General features: G+C 38.0%; 1 protein-coding gene across 4 annotated transcripts in view; it reads right to left on the reverse strand.

Annotated features, from left to right (window-relative positions):
• The window catches only part of kdm4b (lysine (K)-specific demethylase 4B), a 550,987-nt gene that overhangs the window by 289,408 nt on the left and 238,744 nt on the right, over positions 1 to 22,835 (reverse strand). For all 4 annotated transcript variants that reach the window (XM_072244640.1, XM_072244641.1, XM_072244642.1 and 1 more), the window contains one exon: positions 8,454 to 8,591. In XM_072244640.1, the coding sequence (XP_072100741.1) occupies positions 8,454 to 8,591 (138 nt within the window). The remainder of the gene's footprint in view (positions 1 to 8,453; positions 8,592 to 22,835) is intronic.

Here is a 22,835-nt window from a genome sequence, read left to right on the forward strand (position 1 = left end):
ATTTCAAACTGCTTTATTCTTAAATATTTTAAGTTACATCAACAGATAAACATTTATGGTCAAAATCTGCATTAAAAAGTGTTTTCTCTGTTAGCTTTATCTTCAATAGAATTCCTCCTACTGTATATATTAGCATATTTGAAATTCTCTATAGTAAACGCATCTGCTCTAAAACACTCTAAATTTGCAAGTCTTTTCAGTATAAGCAGTACAAACTACCCCAAATGTACTTCAATGACAATGAAAATCAAGACCAAGAATTCATCAACACAAAGGGAAATTAACTGTTGAAAAGGATAAATTTCCTGGGCATTTAAAAGAATTGGATCTGAACTTGCCAATATCCCATGTGGAAGTGCCTTTATTAATCAATCAAGTCTGTGGCTCCCACCTGAATGTGGAAATCATAAATTGTGCTGTTGCTGAACTCCACACTCCAGCAATCGAGCATGAACTGGGGTAAATCTCCAGTATCCATCATGGGGAGGCTGTCCACAAACCTATGCCAAGTTATAGCTGACGCAGAATTAATGAAACCTTTCTTCTAAATGAAAGGAAACCGCTGCATCAAGTGGTGTCACTTTTTTTTTGCTAATAAAGCTTAAATTGCTTTAAAATTCTTAGTTTAAGTTTTGAATGCTCAAAGAAAGATTCTGATCCAATCAAAGTAAGTAAGTGACAGAAAAGGTGGAGGTGCAGACTAGCTGGGCTTTAGTTGTTTCATGAGCAAGGGTTAGCTCTGGCCTGCCTACATGACTGCATTAATGTTCAAGGCCCAGCCTTACAATTTTGAATCCAGATTTACATTTCTGAAGACATCGGAACAGAATTGGGCCACTTGGCCCATCAAGACTGCTCTGCCATTTCATCATGACAGATCCATTTTCCCCACCATGGTGGAGGCTGCCTCATGTTGTGGGGATGCAGCAGGCTCTGAAAAGCTTGTGATGGTTGAGGGTAAAATGAATGCAGCAAAATACAGGGAAATCCTGGAGGAAAACCTGATGCAGTCTGCAAGAGAACTGCCATTTGAAAGAAGATTTGTTTTCCAGCAAGACAACGAACCCAAACATAAAGCCAAAGCTAAACAGGAATGGCTTAAAACATCAAAGTTAATGTCCTGGAGTGGCCAAGTCGGAGTCCAGACCTCAATCCAAATTGAGAATTTGTGGCTGGATTTGAAAAGGGTTGTTCACTCACTATCTCCTTGCAATCTGACAGAGCTGGGGCAACTTTATAAAGAAGAATGGGGATAAAATTGCAGTATCCAGATGTGCAAAGCTGACAGAGACCTATCCACACAGACTCAAGGCTGTAATTGCATCCCTCTGTTCTGAGGCTATATCCTCTAGTCCTAAACTCTCCCACTGTTGAAAACATCCTCGTCATATCCACTCTATCTAGCCCTTTTAATATTCGGTATGTTTCAGCAAGATCCCCCCCTCATTCCTCTAAACTCCAGTGAGTACAGGCCCACAGCCATCAAATACTCTGCAAACATTAACCCCTTCATTACCCTGATCATTCCTGTAAATCTCTTCTGGAGCCTCTCCGACGTCAGCACATTTCCTTAGATATAGGGCCCAAAACTGCACACAGTACACCAAGTCTGACCAATGCCTTATGAAGCCTCCGCATCCTTGCTTTTATAGTCCAGTCCTCTCAAAACAAATCCTAACATTGCATTTACCCTCCTTACAACAAACTCAACTTACAAATTAATCTTCAAAGAATCCTGCACTAGGACTCCCAAGTCCTTTGCACTTCTGATTTCCAAATTTGCTTCATGTTTAGAAAATAGTCTGTGCCTTTAGTCCTTCTACCAAAGTGCATGACCATATACTTCCCTGCACTATATTCCATCTGCTTCTTCTTTGCGCATTCTCCTAATATGTTGAAGTTCTTCTGCAGACTCCCTGCTTCAACTATGTTACCAGAAGTCGGAGTATTCTATGTAACACAGAATATAACGTAGAATTCTCCAACTTCCGGTAATTCCCTCCGCCTCCCTTCCTCTATCCCTATGTCACTCTGCCCCCTCCCCCAGCTGCCTATCACCTCCCTCATGGTTCCACCTCTTTCTACTACCCATTGTGTTTTCCCCCATTCCTTCTTCACCTCTCCTGCCTATCACCTCCCTGCTTCCCCTCCCCCACCCCTTTATCTTTCCCCTTACTGGTTTTTCACCTGTAACCTACCAGCCTTCTCCTTCCCACCCTCCCCCATCTATTTTATAGGGCCTCTGCCCCTTCCCTCTACAGTCCTGACGAAGGGTTCCGGCCTGAAACGTCGACCAATCTTTTCCACGTATGCTGCCCGACCTGCTGAGTTCCTCCAGCGTGCTGTGAGGAGTTTATTTGTTCTCCCAATACATGGATTATCTGCGGTTTCTCCAGATTCCTCCCACATTCCAAAGACATACGGTTATGGTTGTAAGTTGTGGGAGTGCTATGTTGGCACCAGAAGCACAGTGACACATGCAGGATGCACCTAGCACATCCTCGGACTGTGTTCGTCATCGACACAACCGATGCATTCCACTATACAATATGTTTCAATGCTTCAACGTACATGTGACGAACAAAGCTAAAGATAAGTAAGGGAGGATTTTTAAAAAAGCTCAAAATGATAAAGTGTACTGTTGAGGTCGAAAGTGAGAAATAGTTTCTATGGAAATGAAAGTCAGTAACCAGATGACACAGATTTATGGTAACTGACAAATAAATCTAGAGTAGGCAGAATTCCAAGCCAAATCATATACTTATGACTAACATAAAAAGACTGAGGAAGCTGTAAATTTAAAATCTTAAAATAATCCAAAGATCAGGTAAGATCTGAGGAGAGACAAAATAAGTTTAATGCTTCAGGTTAGTATTTTCCATCACGACTAGTAAACGGTTAAGGTGTAAGAGTTTTAAACTGTGAACATTTAGGGAAGCAATGGCTGGATTATGTTCAGAAGAAAATCTGAGAAGGTCAATGATAGGCAGAGAGAAGCTGTGTGACACAAAAGGCCATAAATATTTTCTTTGAATTTTTGTTTTACTTAGCATTTCATTTTGCCTTCCACCTTATCACTGATGCTTCATTTTATTGTCTCTTGCTCCTGGTTTTATCTATATCGGGACGTGGTCAAAATATTACACTATTTTCTACTGACATTTACAGTCCTAACACAAGGACATCGACCAGAAACATTGAGTGCTTCTCTCTCCATATGGGATGCTGAAGTATCTGTGCATTTTCTGCTTTGGTAAGAACATCAGATGAGTATACCATTCAGTTCTTCATGCACATTCACCAATGAGATGATGACGGATCTCATTTTACATCAGGCATTCATTAGGTTGTTAATCAATTATAGCTCAACGTTCAACACCATCATTCCCTTTGTAATAATTACTGAGCTTCAAAACCTGGACCTCTGTACTTACCTCTGCAACTGGATCCTAAGCTTTCCTACTGGCAGACCACAGTCAAGTAGTGGTGTAAATCACGAGTCATATCTCCTCCTCATTGATAAGACCACTGCTCTACTTACTCTGCACTCATGACTGCAGTTAAGCACAGTTCAAATATCATCTGTAAACCTGCTGATGACACCACTGTCATTGGTAGAATCTCCAATTACAATGAGGAACAAACAGGAGTGAGAGAGATTAGCTGGCTGAGTAGTGTCACAAAAACAACGCTATATACCCACCTTTATTCCAAGCATTTTAATATGTCTAATTAACAAAATTCTAACAATCACAGATTTGAAATAAACCATTAACCATGCAACAATTACTCCTTGCAAAAAGTGTTGCAAACTTCCAACTGAAAAGCCAGCCCAATATTTTGATACATTCTGACTGGTCCTAGAATCTCAAACCAGCAAAAATAGTTTTGATTTACATTGCCATTTCCTTTTATTACTATGAAACAACATAGTAATTATCTAAATTCCAATGAATAAAGCTATATTACCTAGTAATTTTATCTTTGATGTTCAGTTATCACTCCGGTAAATCTAATCTCCCTTCCTTCCAAGAGAATAGAAAACATTCTGAATGCTGCCAAATTAACAGCAGGAAATACTCCTTTCTCTATGGTCCAGTACCCCGCATTGCTCACAGTGTGCTCTAAGGGTTTTATTACTAAGGGCTTCTACCTGATCAAAACAGTCCTTTAGAAAATGGGGTAAATGTTCCATTAGGAATTTCCTTTACCTTGTTATCTTCCTGAAATTTTAATAGTCAATGTACATGGATTTACATTGCTCAGGCAGGTACTGCAATTCATCTACAAAATGCCATTCCTTCTTTGGCTGGGTCCAAAGCCTGGAACTCCCAACTCAACTGCATTGTAGGAGCACCTTCACCAGAAGGACAAGATGCTTCAAAACAGTGGCCCATCAATATCTTCACAAATTATCTGTTGATCAGTGCTACTGATTACTTCCATTGTTGATTTTGACCTTTCAGTTATTCAGTTATTATTCTTTGTATAGTTTCCAATTGTCAGTGCATCTTTTCATCTTCTTTCTACACCTTTTCTTCTATTTATGCCACTGATCAGCCCTTAAATCAAATCATGCATGCCTGTCTTATGTATAGAACTCCCATTTAGTGGTGCAGCTAGTATAATACTGAGTCACAGCTTTAATCCTAACCTCCAGTGCTGTGTGGCGTTTGCATGTCCATTCTGTGAAAGCATGGATTCTCACCAGGTGTTCTGGTTTCCTCCCACCTCCTAAGATATGCAGGTAAGGTTAGGAAGTTAATTGAACCTATTGGGCATTTGAATAGTAGAAACTGTAAGGAGTATGGGGGCAATGTTTTTCAGAGAGAATTAGCAAAGGAAAAGAATTGCTCTGAGACAACTAAGGTTTAATGGGCCCAATGCCCTAAGAAAATAAAACTGGTTCTACCTTGCATCAAATTCCTTGTTTAATGCCTCCCAATGATCTTATCTTCATTGTAAAAAAAAATAAAGTTTTCAACTTTACTGTGGCATCTGAAAATAAGCCTTAATCAAATCCAAAATTGTTGCTATTGTCTTGCCTTGCCCCCTTTCAAACACTGCATTGAATCTGATCATATCATAGTTGCAAGTGCTCATAAATTATGCTGTTAACTAAATCAGATTCCTCATTATCAGATCTAGTTTTTTCTTCCAAAATATTTTGTTATACAATACCACTCCAAATCATATTTTTAAAATTCACTAACTTTGAGATCCAAGTTAGTCATTCTGTCTGAATGCCAAATTTAGAGATACAGTACTGAACATGCCCAGTAACCCACCAATTTAACCTTAGCCTAATCACAAGTCATTTTGCAATGACTAATTGGCCTAATAACTGGTACTTTTTGGACTCTGGAAGGACACTGGAGCATCCAGAGGAAACCAACACAGTCACAAGAAGGAACAGACAAGCTTTTTCACAGAGGATGCCAGAATTGAACTCAGAGCTGTAATAGTATTGCACTAACCACTAAGCTACCGTGGTGCCTACTCAAGTCCAAAATTAAAACTACTCCGCCTTTGCCCGAATATTCCCTGATATTTTAGATGTACACAATTTACTATTTCATAACTATTACCAGAGGTCTCACACACATTTTCACAAGAATTGTAAATCCTTTTTTATATCTAAATTCTATTTCAAACTCTACACTGCCTGATTACCTCCCACTATATCCTCAATCATGGAAGTTACTTCATCTCCAATTGTTAAAACCATTCTCCTTTTTCTCCTTCACCATTCACCCAATCTTTTCTGCAGAAATCGTAATCCAATTAATTTAATTTTCAGTACTAATCGTCTTGAAGTTTTGACTCAGTAATGGCCAACTTGTCATACCTTCCCAATTGAATGTATGCTCATTCATTCTGTTCCTTATACAAATGCATCAAGCAAATTTTTGGATGGGGGTGGGCAGGTACTCTGCTCAACTTTTCCTATGTTTGCTTCTTCACACTTTTTAGTTTTTAGGTCGTTCAGTTTCCCTTCTGTGCCTGAGGCACAATTTCTGACTATTAGTCTACTCTCTTCCCCATCATTTTCGTCAGAGCCACTGTTAATATTACTTTTTCCTACTCAGCTCTCTCTCACCAGTTATCAGTTTAATGCCGTGGAAACCATTATATTTATTTTTCCTATGATCCAGATTCTGCCAGGCTATACACTTCAACCCTGTAACATAATCAGTTCTCTTTCTCCCTCTCTCTTCTATTCTCCCATTAAAGGAGGCTGATTATCTACTAGCCTCACCCAATTTGTGGCTGAGCATCAATTAAAAGGAAGTAGGTTACAAAGATATTATCCAACTTCAGAACTTGGATCCCATTCTTTCTCAAATACTTTAACATTTTTCCTCTGACCATTTAATTCTTCATTCATTTTCAATACCTACTATATTCCAAAAGCATACATGATATTAGAGATTTTGAAAGCTGTGTACAATTTTCCAAGTGCCTCTGACCGGCAGTTTCGGCACTAACGAAGGTGCCAACATCACCGGCAGCCTACCATTTCAGACACTGGATGCAGCTGTATGAGTTCCTTGATTCTCAATCCTATCACTCTTTGTCGGTTCTGTTGAGTTTTGTTCTTTTGGACTATAAGTATTTAGTAGGCATGTGCGTGCACGCTGGAGGAAGAAAAGGAATTGAGGGTTGTGAAGGTGACGGCCCTCATGTATTGAACTGAGATATTGAAAGTAAAGTTCTAGAAAACAAAAGAGAAATGTGTCTTTGTCATATAAGCATTAACAGGTTCATCCTCCACAAAATCAGAAGTGGGAGACTAACATTTACCCACTGATTATTCACTCAAATTCAGGGCAATGATCATCTCTAACAAGAATGGTTAATTCACCCTGGCATTTGATTTTATTACCACTATCATTCTGGCATTAACATTAATCAAAGGTTTGAACTGAGAAACTACAGTATTTAACAACTATGCCTATAAAAGCAAATAGGAAGCTGAACATTCAACAGCACGCCTTCATTTCCACAGGCCATCCCACTTTTCACTTGATTAAAAGAGTGCAGCACTAACACAGCATTCAAGAGAGCTAGCATTATCCAGGAAAAACTGCTTGAGTGACATTCACTCCTTCCAAAATCAGCCGCAATAACTAGACTGCAACAGCTACAAGGTATATTTTAGAAACTTGCTGCGACATCTCAAGACACCACCTTGTAACTCAGAGTGACAAAAAAGATAGAAGATGGGAATGGCATCAGTTCTAAGTTGCACACTGTTCAGACTAGCTCCACCCAAATCCCAGCATTCCTGACCTCAACGACACTGTGAAAGCACCTTCACTACAGCAATTCAAGATGGGAAATCATGGGCAGTTACACATGCATACTGTCTTGGATGTGCCAATGTCAACACAACGTGTATGAATTAGAAAGGCTAACTTTATTTTAGTTGTGCTCTTCTTCCCATCTTTAATATTGCTTTGAATAAGCTCTTTGGACGAAAATGGATGCCTGTTATTATTTTCTGCTTTAATTCCAATAGCTATAAATTGTATTTTCACAACTGTTCCTCTCAGGTAATATTTTATAAACTTAAAAGAAAACTATTAGTCAAAAAAACTCAAGTCTATTGCATAAATCTGAAATAGGAAATCTCATTTCCTGCTTCTCACATACTATAGCTGACAGGACTTCACTCATTTGGGTCACACACACACACACACGCACGCACACACAATTATAATTCCAAAAGGAGGAATAAATTATATAAAAGCTTTCTCAGAAAGTACCATATTCAGAAGATTTTAAAGAACAATCTTGAAATATGTTTACACATTCAAAACTTCTAAGTTTTTAAATTACTTATCTTTTTGGATCTAAGCAGCGTGGGGAACACAGGCACAGTAACAAATTGAATAGTCTAATTATACAACAGATAAACAATATTTCAAGACTGATCACAAAGCAACCCCTCATCCTGTAGCTCCTTGCCAATCACACTGAAGCGTTTCAGGAGGTTGATTACAAAAAAGCAGATTTCTCCATTACCCACATCTGCTAATGTAGCTGATATCCTTATTAACCAGCACAGTAAATTAATCTGAATAATGAGATACATATTTGACATCAGTAATGATCATCTGGAAATCACAAGAACATTTCAAATACTTCAGAAATGTCCATTATCTGGATCCATTAGCAGCATCTCATGGTCATCATGAACTGTGGACACTGTTTACAATAATTTCTTAATAAATGTTGATGATTTTGACTTTTATTTAGTAATAACAGATCTATGGAAAGGGAAAATAGGGAGAAAATATTGAGAAATCGGGGAGAGGGAAACTACAAAATGATTTGCCTAATGAACCTTGTTTTAATAACTTCTAACTGTACAATGAGATCTAACATCCAACAAACAAGCAGTCTAAATAAGTATGAATACCAATTAGACAGAGTTTATAGCCCCTTACCTGAGTAGCCATTTTCCCATAATCAATCCAGCGAAGTGTGGCAAAGTTAGTCGATTCTGCACAGTTAAACCCATGGTTAAAACCAGCATGATAGCCATAGGGAAAGGTGATCATGAATTCACCAGCCTCTTGTGTAATCTGCAATGAAAAAGTACAAGCTAAAGACCATGTTGTCAGTAATAAACCATTTTGATCAATAGTTAGATCCCCCATTGCTCAGTAGGGAAATTAGAAATAAATCTGAACTCTGTACTTTATATTTGTCATATAGTTCAAGTTGACTAATAGTTACAAATGAATACAAAATAATTACCAATTTCCTGCTGTTCACGATGATGGTGAGGTAAAGATATTTTGGGGGGAAATGATTAATGGGAAATGGGGTGGATGTGTTACTACAGTTGTTGAAAAATACATCAGGATCTTTTTCTAAATTAATTTTAGGTCCTTGCAACACAGGCAAGACCACTATTTACTGCCATCCCTTTTTGTATTTGAAATGGGACTTGTGTCTTGTCTTTGCTGAGGGTACTGGACTCTGTTGAGCAGGATCTAGATCCAGTGACAACAAAAGATCAATGATATATTTCTAGATCAGTGCAACTTGGAGAGGAATCTGCAGTTCCTGGTGCTCCCATGCACCTCCTGCCCTTGACCTTTTTGATGGCAGGAGCAGCCTGAGCAAGTGTGCAGGCCACACTGCAGTCACCTATGTTAACGATTGGGGGGTGGGAGGGAGATGGAGGGATGTTCAGGGAAATAGATGAAGAGACAGAAGAAGTGGGCTGCTTTAATGCTGGCGGGAGTCAACTTTCTCAAGAGATGCCGACGCAGCACTCATCAAGGCAAGGGCAATAAAGATAAAGGGGGCAGTGGGGTGAGGGATTGGTAGCAAGGGGGGAAGCTGAGGGAGTGCAGGCTTAATTTAAGAAATCAATTATTTATTATATGCACTTGATCCTCAGTGCCTCACAATTGATTACAGTCATCACCTAATTATCTCATCTCTCGCTAACCCACCGTTCTCTTAAGACTTTGCTCGAAACACGTTATAGTTGTTGAAAAACAATGTGACACTTCTGCATGTGGCATATCATGAAAAATCTAGACTGAAGAAATTGTTATTACCAGGCCTGGCCTGCACACTGTTGCCATTCACTACTGTAGTGGTGTTAGCTAATACGATTCCCATACAGTATAACATAGTGACGCAATATCAGTGAATTATGGTATGGCGTTCAATGGAGTAAAGTTCAGAATTTCTCGTATTTCTCTATCCCATAGCCCAAACGAAACATCACTGCCCCACTTATGTACCTATAGGCAAAGTTGGGTTATGATGACATCATAACCTTCCCCTTTATTGATCATAGCAACCGAGGTTGGACTTAAACAATTGGCAATTGACTGTGGTTGTTAATCCATTTGATCATGGCAGCAGAAGAACAAATGGAAAAGGAATGTAGACAGTATAATGTGGAATATCTGAAATATGGGTTTATACCAGCTCCAAGCAACCAAAAGCAGCCAGTGTATCTGTTGTGTGAGAAAGTTTTTCCAAGTGAGACAATGAAACCATCCAGGCTCCTTGAACATTTAAAGTGAATGCACTCCAATAAAGCAAATAAGAACTTGGCTCATTTTCAGTCACTTTGTGAAAACTTTCAGCAAAAGAAAACATTTCAAAACATGTTTGGCAGTACTTTACAACATAACAATGATGGTTTGCATGCTTCATACAAAATTTCATTGCTAAATCTGGAAACCCCATTAAATTGGAGAAGAACTGCAGTAAGTAAATAAATAATTAAATCAATTCCGCTCAGCAATAACTGTTCAAAGATAAATAGATGAAATGTCTGAGTAACTGGAAGACATTTTGTGCAAAATACTTAAGACAACAGAACTTGCTCTGCAGTTGGATGTATCAACTTTGCCAGACAACAAATCTTTGCTTCTTGGTTATGTTTGCTTCATAAAGGATGAATGCATGATTCAAGAGTTGTTATTTGCAAGAGGACGAGAAGCAGATACAAAGGAAGAGTCAGCATTTCAGGTTGTTGAGCAATTTTTCAAAGGACATACCACTCTTGCTTATAAAACACCATGAAGCCACCATGGGGCTACGATTTTATTCAAAAAACCTGTACCTAACATATTTACCATTCACAGTGTAATTCACAGATAACATCCTGTTGTAAAAAAACCCTCGTGATCAGCTGCACAAATCATTAAATACTGTTATCACAGCAGTAAATAAAATCAAGTCCCACGTTCTCAATTCTTAACTATTTTGACAGCTTTATATTGAAAATGATGTACAGTCTGAATGCTTGCTGTTGAAAAACAGAAGTCAGATGGCTCTCAAAAGGAAAGTGCCTGGGATGCTTTTATGCGCTTTTGAAACTGATCAAATTCCTTGAAGACTCAAATGCTTCATTAAGTAATCAACTCAAGAATATTAGGCTTATTTCTTTATACTTATTTGTCAGAATTATTCACAAAGTTTAATGAAATTGGTCTTCAATTGCAAGGAAAGTATGTGAACTTTATCAACGTCAAATCAGTCATCTCCACATTTCTTCCAAGTTATCCTTACTTAAGTGTAACATTGGCTGTCGTGACCTTTTCCAATTTCAGAGTCTCTGAATTGGAAGAGAAAGAAAGAATACCAGATGGTGATCTTCAAGTATGCTGTGCCCATCTGGGTGAGCTGCATAAAGATATGTCAGAGAGATTTTAGGATCTTTTCTTGATCCCAATTCCAAATTGGATAATAAATCTATTCCTGAACACTGCAATGAGGAATTAACAGGGAGGATCGAGGAAGAACTATTGTCACAACAAAACGACTTTGAGTTAAACCCGAAGATTTAAAAAATCATAAAGACTTTTGGTTGCAGGAAGAAGTCTTGGAACGTTATCCTGCACTGTGGAAAAAGGTCAAGATGTTCTTTATTGGCTTTCTAACATCATATTTAATGGAGTGCAGTTTCAGGGCAGTTGCCCAACTTCTTTCAAAGCAACAAAACAGACTGTAAATTATTGAAGCAACACACATCAAAGTTGCTGGTGAACGCAGCAGGCCAGGCAGCATCTGTAGGAAGAGGTGCAGTCGACGTTTCAGGCCGAGACCCTTCGTCAGGTCACTCTTCCTTCAGTTAGTCCTGACGAAGGGTCTCGGCCTGAAACGTCGACTGCACCTCTTCCTACAGATGCTGCCTGGTCTGCTGCGTTCACCAGCAACTTTGATGTGTGTTGCTTGAATTTCCAGCATCTGCAGAATTCCTGTTGTTTGCGTTTGTAAATTATTGAACATGGGGATCCAACATGCCTTCTGAGTGTCATTCAGCCTGATGCTGAGAAACTGATATCACTGCACCAAGCCCATCAATCTCATGGAAAGATGAAAAAGCAATGAAGTAGTTGGACTACTAAGGCATGCTCTAAAATTGTTCATGAAAATTACTTTACTGTAATTAAAACAATTTTGTTTGTAGCTTTAAATAGATTTCACTAATTTTTGCAATTATTTGTCACTGCTTGAATTTGCAATTTTTTTAATTGTGCATCATAAATCAGAATTCTTTATAGTTTTTATGTAATAGCCAGAAAGGGAAAGCAGGACCCTGGGGATGTAGTTTGGGAGCCAAGGGGACAATAACCGAAAAAAGTTTGGAAACCACTGACCTAGAGGAATCTAGAGATTAGCTACTTTGCAAAAGATACCCTGCTTCTTACATAACCCAGCTGAGTTTCTGGTCAATGCAGACTCTCAGACATTGGTGATTGAAGACCCAGTGAACATCATGGACTGGCACTGAATGTGAAGAAAATGTGATTAGATTGCTTAGATTCATATTTCATCTCTCTCTTGGACATGATCAATGCCTGGCATTGTTATGGCACAAATGTCATTTTTCACTTTTCACTCCTTTGTTGTCTAGGACATGATGACATGGAACTGACAGTATGACTTTTTCTTACATCTACACAAAGCCTGAGATCATTTGTATTCTTCAAACATCTACAATAGCTACAAGATTTTCACAATGGAGTTAACTCCCATGGGTGTCTAGGTGTAGTTAAAAATCTGGCAATTGTAACGAACCTGTCAACACTGCGATGAGTATATATGCTTTTAATCAGAAGTGAACAACTCTACTCACAAAAACATAGCATTTCTTTTAGAAACTAAATCATTGTAATATCCAGAATGTAAGCCAACATAAGGTTGGGGCAAATGGCAAGTGTATTTCAGGTGAAGTACAATTAAAATCAGCAGGAAGAGGTGTCACAGCTTAGGGTACGGCTGGTCAACATCAGCAAGCACTAACTGACAAATACTGAACAAATCACAAATGTAAGGAGTTAGAAGTACTCGCCACCATCTCTCACTTCATTTCATGTATTGTAAGCCTGCAGACCTTTGATACCAGCCAATATTTGTCTCCAGGAATGGGAAATATAACAACAAAACCTTGCCCTGGTGGAAGACCAATATTCAGGCCTTGAGCAGTTTTAATTTTAATGTAGAATTAAAAGTAATTAACAACAAAAGAACAACTTGGCAAAAGGGATGAAACTGCACATAGATTTAGCAATGGAAATGTGTGGTTATTTTAAAAAAAACTATGTCAAAGAATGATGAAGTGAACTGGATGAGTTTAGGAAAACTTAAAAATGGGGGAAGAAAGGAATGGAAGGATTTGTTAATGGGCGTAAGAGTTGTAAACTGTGTAAAATGTAAGCGTATCAATAGATGAAGGAAGACAAAGGAGGGACAGGCCCAGCAATTGGAAGAACTAAACCAGAATCTTCATTTCTTCAAGATGTTCCAGATGCTTTCTTGGATGGTATGATTCATAAAGTAGCAAATTTGAAACGTATTTTAAAATGAGCAGTAAACGACTTTGCTATGTTGTCAATAATTTATTTTGTTTTCATATAAGATTTATATTAACTTATTTGTATTAATTTTATACTTTTATATAAATTTTTCATCTAGTGGGTTTCAAATTAACAAGAATTCTTCAATGTATTTTTAACAAGAAGAACTGATTATATCATTAAGGAAAATGGGTGGAAAATATTTACTGAGCCTGAAGGTGCAGGATAGTTACATTCAAATCTGACAAGACTGTCTCATTAACCTAAAGATCGAATGACAAACTCATCATTTTCAAAGTGCAGCTGAAGTGTCAGGTTTAGTAAATCCTCCAGAGTAGATCAAGGTAAGGCACATCAGCGATCATTATGTGAACCAAAACACATTATTTAAAGCAAAAACACCTTAAGCACAATAATCATAATAACCAGAAATAGGTACGTGTATAGTTTGATCATCAATTGCCAATTGGTAAAAAAGGTATGTGCAAATTGAGTTAAAAATAGCCAGGAATAATGATAAAAAGTATTACATAATATAACCTACAGTATAAAAAAGGCAGTAAAATTACAGATTTTATCTTTCTCAGTTTGCAATGTGTCAACATTTTCAGCAATACAACAGGATAATATACTGCTGCTTGCAGATGTTACTATTACTTGCATAGCAAAATGTACTGATATTAAGAGTATGGCAGACAATAAAATGAATCAATCAACTATATCGATACAAACTATTTCAAGCAAGTAATGACAATATTCAACATAAGAAGAGAAACAAGAATATCAAAGGCTATTTGCCTTCAGTGTTTGCCTACCATCAGTCCACTCCCTGTTGCCGACCAACAGTTTAAAACTTAACCTCGTCACAACAATGATTTCAGGGTTTTCACCCCAATTAATCCACCTGAGAGTTAATTATGTATCACTGCATACATTAGTAAGAACTTCCAGTCATCTATGTTAATTTTATTTCAACTAGCATCTCCTTCTACCATGAAAATTCTTTTCAACATAATCATCAAGCACTCCACATAGTTCCAAAAAACTAGACAATTCAACTACAAAAAATTAATTTCTCAATCATTACATTGCTGAAACATCTAAAACTATAAATCAAAAGTGGCTTTTTCTGAAATTATACTTTAAAATCTGCAATAACCAGAAATAGATATATTGGCACTTTACATAGTTGCTCAACTCAACTTATTCAGTGATTGCTGCTCTTCATTAGTTGTTCAAAATAAGCATCAAATCAACCACAATCCCTCAGCCATTTTCAATTTTATCCTCATCTAGTTTTCCTCCATTTATGGCACCAAGTACTTGTTTTTAGACCCTTTCCAAGTTTAGAGTTTGTTGCATTCGCTTTCCAAATCCATGTTGACTCTATCACACCTCTTATTAAAGTTCTATTTGTTCTTCATTGCACTGGCATCATTTTGTGTTAGATATCGTGTTCCTCTCCTTACATATGATCACAATTCACATGCAAATTCTTGGTACACACATAGAGGTGCCATTTTTCAGGACTCCGTGCTCAATTAATGAAAAGGTAATAAAAGGGAGCTGTTTTAAGACATTAATGCTGGCATAATGCAGTGACCTTTGATATTATTGCTATTTTAAAAGACTGTAAATACAAAAAGCAATGAAATCAGACAGAGATAATTCAATTCCTGCCTATGTATACATTAAACTTCTGAGTAAATATGGATCTTTTGCCAATTTAAAAATTAGTGATTCATTGTATGATTGAAATGATTAATCATGGGCTACCTAAGCTTTATCATTACACTTAATGATATAATAGCAAATTTACATGTTAAAATACTTCAGCTGAACATTTGTTATTTAATAATTTTTAGGTGTTATTTTTAATATTTGTTGGAAAAAAGCACGTCATTAATTTCTAATTGCTTTTGAATGTTTCAAAATATCAAAAACACTCCTAAATATTCGGGTAACTGACAGATCTGAGAACTAGCTAAACCAATGGTAGATTAGCCACCCATCAGTTTTTTCTTTCAGCGTAATTGGTTCTGCACTCCTCCTCCCACCTCAATCCAGAGTGAAGGTTGTAAATAATGACAGCAGCAATTCTTCACCACTCAGTAACAGGCAGGCTTCAGGAAGCAAATTCTCACAGGAGTCCCACACAAGGCAAGTCTGTAACTGTGTATAGTTAGTTCAATTAACAACAATGAAATAATATTTTGCTTTAGTGTTAAGTGTACATGTCAATAAAGATAAACTGATAGCCCTAGTTTAGGGAATGAAATATGGACATTTGTCTTCAATGAAAATTATTGCTTATTAGTCACAGATAATTTCTGTGTTCATAACTTTATTTTTACACCTTTTAACAGAGTAATAATTCCCAAAACACTTCATAACAGGAATAGTAAAAGCCTGGTTAAAAAAGCATTGCTTGTGAGTAAAGAAAAGTTTGAGATGTTTAGAAAGAAACAGAACTTCTGGCCTTGGTAGGAGATTGAAAATCCGTCTGAGTGGTACCACAACCACCACTTCTCACTCAATATCAGTAAGACCAAAGAGCTGATTATTAACTTCAGGTGGAGGAAACCAGAGATTCATGAGCCAGTCCTCATTGGGGGAATCACAGGTGGAGAGGGTTAGCAATTTTAAATTCCTCAGCAATTTCAGAGGATCTGTCCTAGGTCCAGAATGCAAGTGCCATTATGAAAAAAAAAGCACACCAGCTCTTCTACTTTCTTAGAAGTTTGCAAAGATTTGGCATGAGATCTAAAACTCTGATAAACTCTCTATAGATGTGTGGTGGAGAGTATATTGACTGGTTACATCAGGGCCTGGTACGGAAACACCAGTGCCCCAGATGGAAAAGCTTACAAAAAGTAGTCAATACAGCCCGGTCCATCACGTGTAAAGCCCTTCCCACTATTGAGCACATCTACACAAAGCCCTGTTGCAGGAAAACAGCATACATCATTAAGGACCTCCACCATCCAGGCCATACTCTCTTCCAGCTGTTACCATCAGGAAGAAGATTGCCGTATCAGAGAAAATTAGAAATTGATGTGTTCTATGTTTAACCGAGACATGGCCAGATACGGAGATCAGACACAAAGGCTTTTCAATTCACAGGACGGATTGAAGTGCTGATTTGGACAAGGCAAAAGCTGGATATTTGTTTTTCAAGATAAACTCTCAGCTGTGCCCCGATGTGGTGGTTTTGTGAAACTTGTGTTCCCCCAACCTTGAACACTTAACGATCTAATGCTGTCCGTTCTACTTACCTCAAGAGCTCTCCTCCATTACTCCATCTGCAGCTTACATACCACTGGAGGGCAACCATCATCAAGCATTTGAGATACTACATGATGCCATCTCCAAACAAGAAATAGTCCATCCTGACACACTTCAAAATCGTCATCAGGGTCTTCATCCAAGCTTGTTTGAAGAAAGCCCTGCATAATTACCATCAGCATATAACCCGTAACACCAGAGGTCCCAACGTAGTAGACCACCGTTATACTAAGACAAGGAATGCCTACCATTCCATACCCAGACCGCATTTCAGTATATCTCTTTTTTAATTAATTTTTTTATGAATTTCTACATTGGAACAAAAAAACCAACAAAAAGGAGATTTATACAGTGCAAAACCAACGTGTATGATGTACAATTGATAACGGTAAAGAAAAAGCACCCAAAATAAAATCATATGAAGTTAGTTTCCACCCCACCTTCCCACTATGCACTCCAAGCCAACCATTACGATATAAAGAAAAGTTAATCAGAGCTTTAGTCGCCACAGAGCTGTGAATATAAAAAAAGTGTATTGCCTACTACCTAAACTATAATATATTTTATATCATAAAAAAAAACATAAAAGTTAACCAGAAAAGAAACCTGGATGTAAGGGACTAAATCACTGAAAGAAAAAGGAAGATAAACCTTTAATCTAAAGAGGAGTTATGAAAATAATCAAGAAAAGGTCCCCACACCTTATGGAACTTTATGTCCGAATTAAGAAGTGAATAATGAATCTTTTCAAGGTCTAAGCAGGACGTAATGTCTCTAAGCCATTGACATCTTTCTACCTAAGAACTAAATATCTAGCCAAAAGAGAGGCAAAAGACAATGTTCGCCGTTTAGTCCGACTCAAACACATGTCAACTTCACTCAAAATGCCAAAAAGAGCAATCAAAGGGTTAGGTTCTAAATGGCAATTAAGGATATGGGATAAAGTTAAAAAGACATCTCTCCAAAATTTCTCCAAACTGGGACAAGCTCAATACATGTGGATAAGAGAAGCCTCGCCCACTATACACTTGTCACAAAAGGGACTAATATCAGAATAGAACCGTGATAATTTAGTTTTAGACATATGAGCCCAATGTACAATCTTGAACTGCAAAAGGCAGTGGCAAGCACATAAAGAGGTTGAGTTAACTGACTTAAGAATTGAATCCCAAACCTCGTCGGACAGAGAAATATTTAAATCATGCTCCCAGGCAGTTCTAATTTTATCAAAAGGGGCACGCCTCAAGGTCGCTAACTTATCATGAATAGTAGATATTAGACTTTTACCCAATGGGTTTATACAAAGAAACAAGTCCACAACATTTTTTCCGGGCATCTCAGGAAAATTTGGTATTAAAGGATTAATAAAATGTCTAATTTGAAGATATCTAAAGAAATGGAGTATTAGGTAGGTTAAACTTTGCAGACAGTTGTTCACAAGTTGCAGAACAATCGGCTATGAAAAGGTCTTCAAAACGCCTGATGCCCTTTCTGTACCAATCATGAAATATTGTCTTGCATAGAAGGTCGGAAAAGATGATTATGAAAGATAGGACTAGAGAGGGAGAAACCATAAAGATCATAATGTTTTCTGAACTGAGCCCATATTCTCAGAGTATGTCTAATGAGAGGATTAACAATTAGCTTAGGCAAATGACAAGGAAGTGCGGATCCAAGAAGTACGGAAATGGAGAAATCCTTATGGGAGTTCAACTTCATTGCCACCCATTTTGGGGAGTCAGACTGATTATGAAAGAAAGACCAAAAAGTAAGGCAGCAAATATTGGCTGCCCAGTAATAAAAACAAAAATTGGGCAAGGCCATACCACCTTCCCTTTTAGGTTTTTGAAGGTGAACTTTATTAAGTCTGCGACGTTTGCCCTTCCATACATAGGACAAAATAATAGAATCCAACAAATCAAAAACAAGCTTTAGAAATAAAAATTGGTAAAGATTGGAGTAAGTATAAAAATTTAAGAAGGATATACATTTTAACAACATTAATTCGATCTACCAGAGACTAGGACAGAGGTGACCAGTGTGCCAAACTCTGTTTTGTATGATTTGAAAGATTAGTTAAATTTTCTCAAAAGTGATGCTTAAAGTTCCTTGTTACAGTAATACCTAGGTAAGTGAATTGATTATACAGTACTTTAAAAGGCAGGTTATGAAATTCTAATATTTGTGTTTCTCTGTTAATTGGGAAGGGTTTGCTCTTGTGTAAATTAAGTTTGTATCCGGCAAGCTGACTAAATTTATTCAGTAGTGAAAACATTGGGGGTAAGGAGATAGTAGGATTTGATATAAAAAGTAAAAGATCATTGGCATAAAGAGAAACTTTATGCTCAACACTCCCCCTCCAAATCCCCATCAATTCAACACAGCTATGAAATGCAATCGCCAATGGCTCTATGGCCAGATCAAAAAGTAAGGGACTTAAAGGGCACCCTTGTCCGTGCCACGTTTAAGGTTAAAAGGTTGGGATTGCTGAGAGTTGGTCAAAACAGAGGCAGTGGGACATGAATATAGCAATTTAATCCATGTCACAAAACCTCTAAAACTGCAAAAAAATAATTCCACTCCACATGATCAAACACTTCTTCCACGTCAAGAGAGATGACACACTCAAGAGTCCCAATTGAATGTGAATACAAGGTATTAAATAGATGCCATATATTTAAAAAGGGAGGTGATTTTTAATAAAACCATTTTGATCTTCAGAAATAATTGAGGGTACAATGTTCTCCAATCTACAAGCCAAAACTTTAGCCAAAATTTTAACATCAATATTTAACAAAGAAATCAGCCTATACGAGGAACACTCTGCCTTTTTTGCCTTTTTTCACTGAAAGAATGATACTTGCCTCATTAAATGATGCTGGCAATTGACCATGTTTAAACGAATCGGATAAAACTAAGGTTAGTTGAGGCAAAAGCAGGGAGGAAAATGATTTATAGAATTCTACAGAGAACCCATCAGGTCCAGGAGATTTACCAGACTGAAGTGCAGAAATGGCTAAAGATATTTCCTCTAATGATAATGGCTCTTTGAGTTTTGCTTTGAACATAGAACATAGAATAGTACAGCACAGTACAGGCCCTTTGGCCCACAATGTTGTGCCGACTCCTAAACCCTGCCTCCCATATACCCCCCCCAACACCTTAAATTCCTCCGTATACCTGTCTAGTAGTCTCTTAAATTTCACTAGTGTATCTGCCTCCACCACTGACTCAGGCAGTGCATTCCACGCACCAACCACTCTCTGAGTAAAAAACCTTCCTCTAATATCCCCCTTGAACTTCCCACCCCTTACCTTAAAGCCATGTCCTCTTGTATTGAGCAGTGGTGCCCTGGGGAAGAGGCGCTGACTATCCACTCTATCTATTCCTCTTATTATCTTGTACACCTCTATCATGTCTCCTCTCATCCTCCTTCTCTCCAAAGAGTAAAGCCCTAGCTCCCTTAATCTCTAATCATAATACATACTCTCTAAACCAGCTAGTGTCCTGGAAAATCTCCTCTGTACCCTGTCCAATGCTTCCAAATCCTTCCTATCGTGAGGTGACCAGAACTGGACACAGTACTCCAAGTGTGGCCTAACCAGAGTTTTATAGAGCTGCATCATTACCCCGCGACCCTTAAACTCTATCCCTCGACTTATGAAAGCTAACACTCCATAAGCTTTCTTAACTACCCTATCTACCTGTGAGGCAACTTTCAGGGATCTGTGGACATGTACCCCCAGATCCCTCTGCTCCTCCACACTACCAAATAACCTGCCATTTACTTCATACTCTGCCTTGGAGTTTATCCTTCCAAAGTGTACCACCTCACTGTTCTCCGGGTTGACTCCATCTGCAACTTCTCAGCCCACTTCTGCATCCAATCAATGTCTCTCTTTCAGGGTAACTGGGGCACGATCTGAAATCAATATACTCTGATAATCACAAGATCGAACAGATGGAATCAACAGATTATCAATCAAAAAATAATCAATTCTAGTAAAAGTATGATGGACATGTGAAAAAAAAGTAATCTCTCTCACTTGGATGAAGAAAACACCAAACATCAGAGATACCATAATTAGAAAGGAAGGACTGAATTGATAAAGCAGATTTACTTGGTAGTCTAAGAACAAAGGACGATCAATCCATAACTCGATCTAACCAACAGTTAAAATCACCACCCAATATAAGAGAACATAAGCTCAGGTCAGGCAAGAGCAGAAACGATAAAAAAAACTCCACATCATCCAAATTGGGAGCATACAGGTTAGCCAAGACTACCCTAGTATTATACAATATCCCAGAAACAATAATAAAATGACCATTTGTTGTGAAGCTCAAAAGGAACATTTTGATTTTAAGAATAGAGACTCCCCTGGCTTTAGCCGGAAAAGTAGAATGGAAGTTCTGCCCCACCCACCTTGACATGAGATGGGAATTATCAGAAGTACAAATGTGTGTTTCTTGCAAAAAAGCAATTGCAGCTTTGAGCTGCTTGAGATGTGAAAAAACCTTCCTTCTTTTAACAGGATGGTTCAATCCCTTGACATTCCAGTTTATAAAATTCAATGTCATTTAAAAAAACATGGAGAGTAGTCGGCATGAGCAAAATCAATCAAACAAACAAACAACAGCTCTGGGGCAAAAAAAAAACAGGAGAATCAGGACAGAAATATGTCCTGAATAACAAAGAATAACTAAAGATTCTATAAATGCTATTGGCAATAGAGATCCCTCCCCCGCCCCCCAAATCCCACAACAAGAAGGCTACTTAAGATCAGCAGCAAGCTCTTCAAAAAAAAAAAACACCCCAAAACACAACTTCCAGGTTCTTAACAACATAAGCTCTATTTGTTAACAATTCAAAAACCAGAAAACTTACGCACTACAAATTAGAATTATACTTAGAGAAAAGAAAAACAATTCCACCAAACTGTACTAAGCTTAACTCAAAGTAATAGTCCAAAAGAAAAGATATGAACTGAGAAACACATAAACAAACATTAGCCAGTAACCTACCCGCGAGAAACTATGACAAAAAAATTAGTTAGTCCTGACGAAGGGTCTCGGCCCGAAATATCGACTGTACCTCTTCCTAGAGATGCTGCCTGGCCTGCTGCATTCACCAGCAACTTTGATGTGTGTTGCTTGAATTTCCAGCATCTGCAGAATTCCTCATGTTTATGTTTTTAAAAAATTCACTGACTTGAAAAAGAAAAATCAGGAAAAAAAAAGAAAAAAAACGTACTTGTCCACCATTTTAAATAATCAAACCGAATCTGAGGAAATGGAAATAGCAGGGAGACTTTTGATAAATTTCTGAGCTTCTGTAACCGAGTTAAACCACTTTTTTTCTCCAGTAGCGAGAGTTATTCGGAGACGAGCTGGAAAATGCAGAGAGGGCCTGAGTCCGCGATTGTAGAACTCTTTCATGACTCCTTTATATTCGGCATGTAGACTCAGAACTTGGGGAACATAATCCTCGACAATACGGATAGATCGACCCTTGTATTCCAACTTTCCTCTCCGACGTGCTTCCATAATCAAAAGGTTTTTCACCTTATAGCGATGAAAACAGAATTACTGGGCATGGCTTATGGCCCGATTCCAGTTTAGGCGTAAAAGTATGGGGAGTTCTGTCTAACTCGGGTGGGGTCGGAAGAATATCATTCCCAAAAATCTCACAAAGTAGAGAAAAATTCAACTGGAGATCCACTTTCAATAGCCTCCGGAAAACCAAGGATTCGTAAATGTTGACGTCTACTCCGACCTTCCAGATCCGTAACTTTGGATATTAACTTGCTGTTATAATCCCTCAAGTTGGAGCAAGTGGTTTCCAAATCGTGAAAGCAACATTTTAAATCATCGGTAGCAGACTCAAGAAGAGAAAGACGTTCGGCATGAGCCTCCACTTTGGAATTAATTTGATCTAATTTGCATTCCAATGAACCGAAAGAAGTCTTAAATTCAGACCTAAGTTCAGATACTATATCTTGTCAGTGCTGTTCCAAAATGGAAACTATCATTGGCAGAGGAAACAGATGCTGGAACTTATTTTTTCCCTGATTTGGTGGTCTTTAAAGCCATTGTAAGACAGGTGTATTCGCAGGCAGGGGGACAAATTTTAACAATCTGGAGTAAAAAAAAGGAAAGAAGTGCAGAAATAAGAAATAAGAAGGAGCAACAGCTTTAAGCAACTAA

The sequence above is a fragment of the Mobula birostris genome, chromosome 26, assembly GCF_030028105.1.
Source record: "Mobula birostris isolate sMobBir1 chromosome 26, sMobBir1.hap1, whole genome shotgun sequence".
NCBI classification, from domain to species: Eukaryota; Metazoa; Chordata; class Chondrichthyes; order Myliobatiformes; family Myliobatidae; genus Mobula; species Mobula birostris.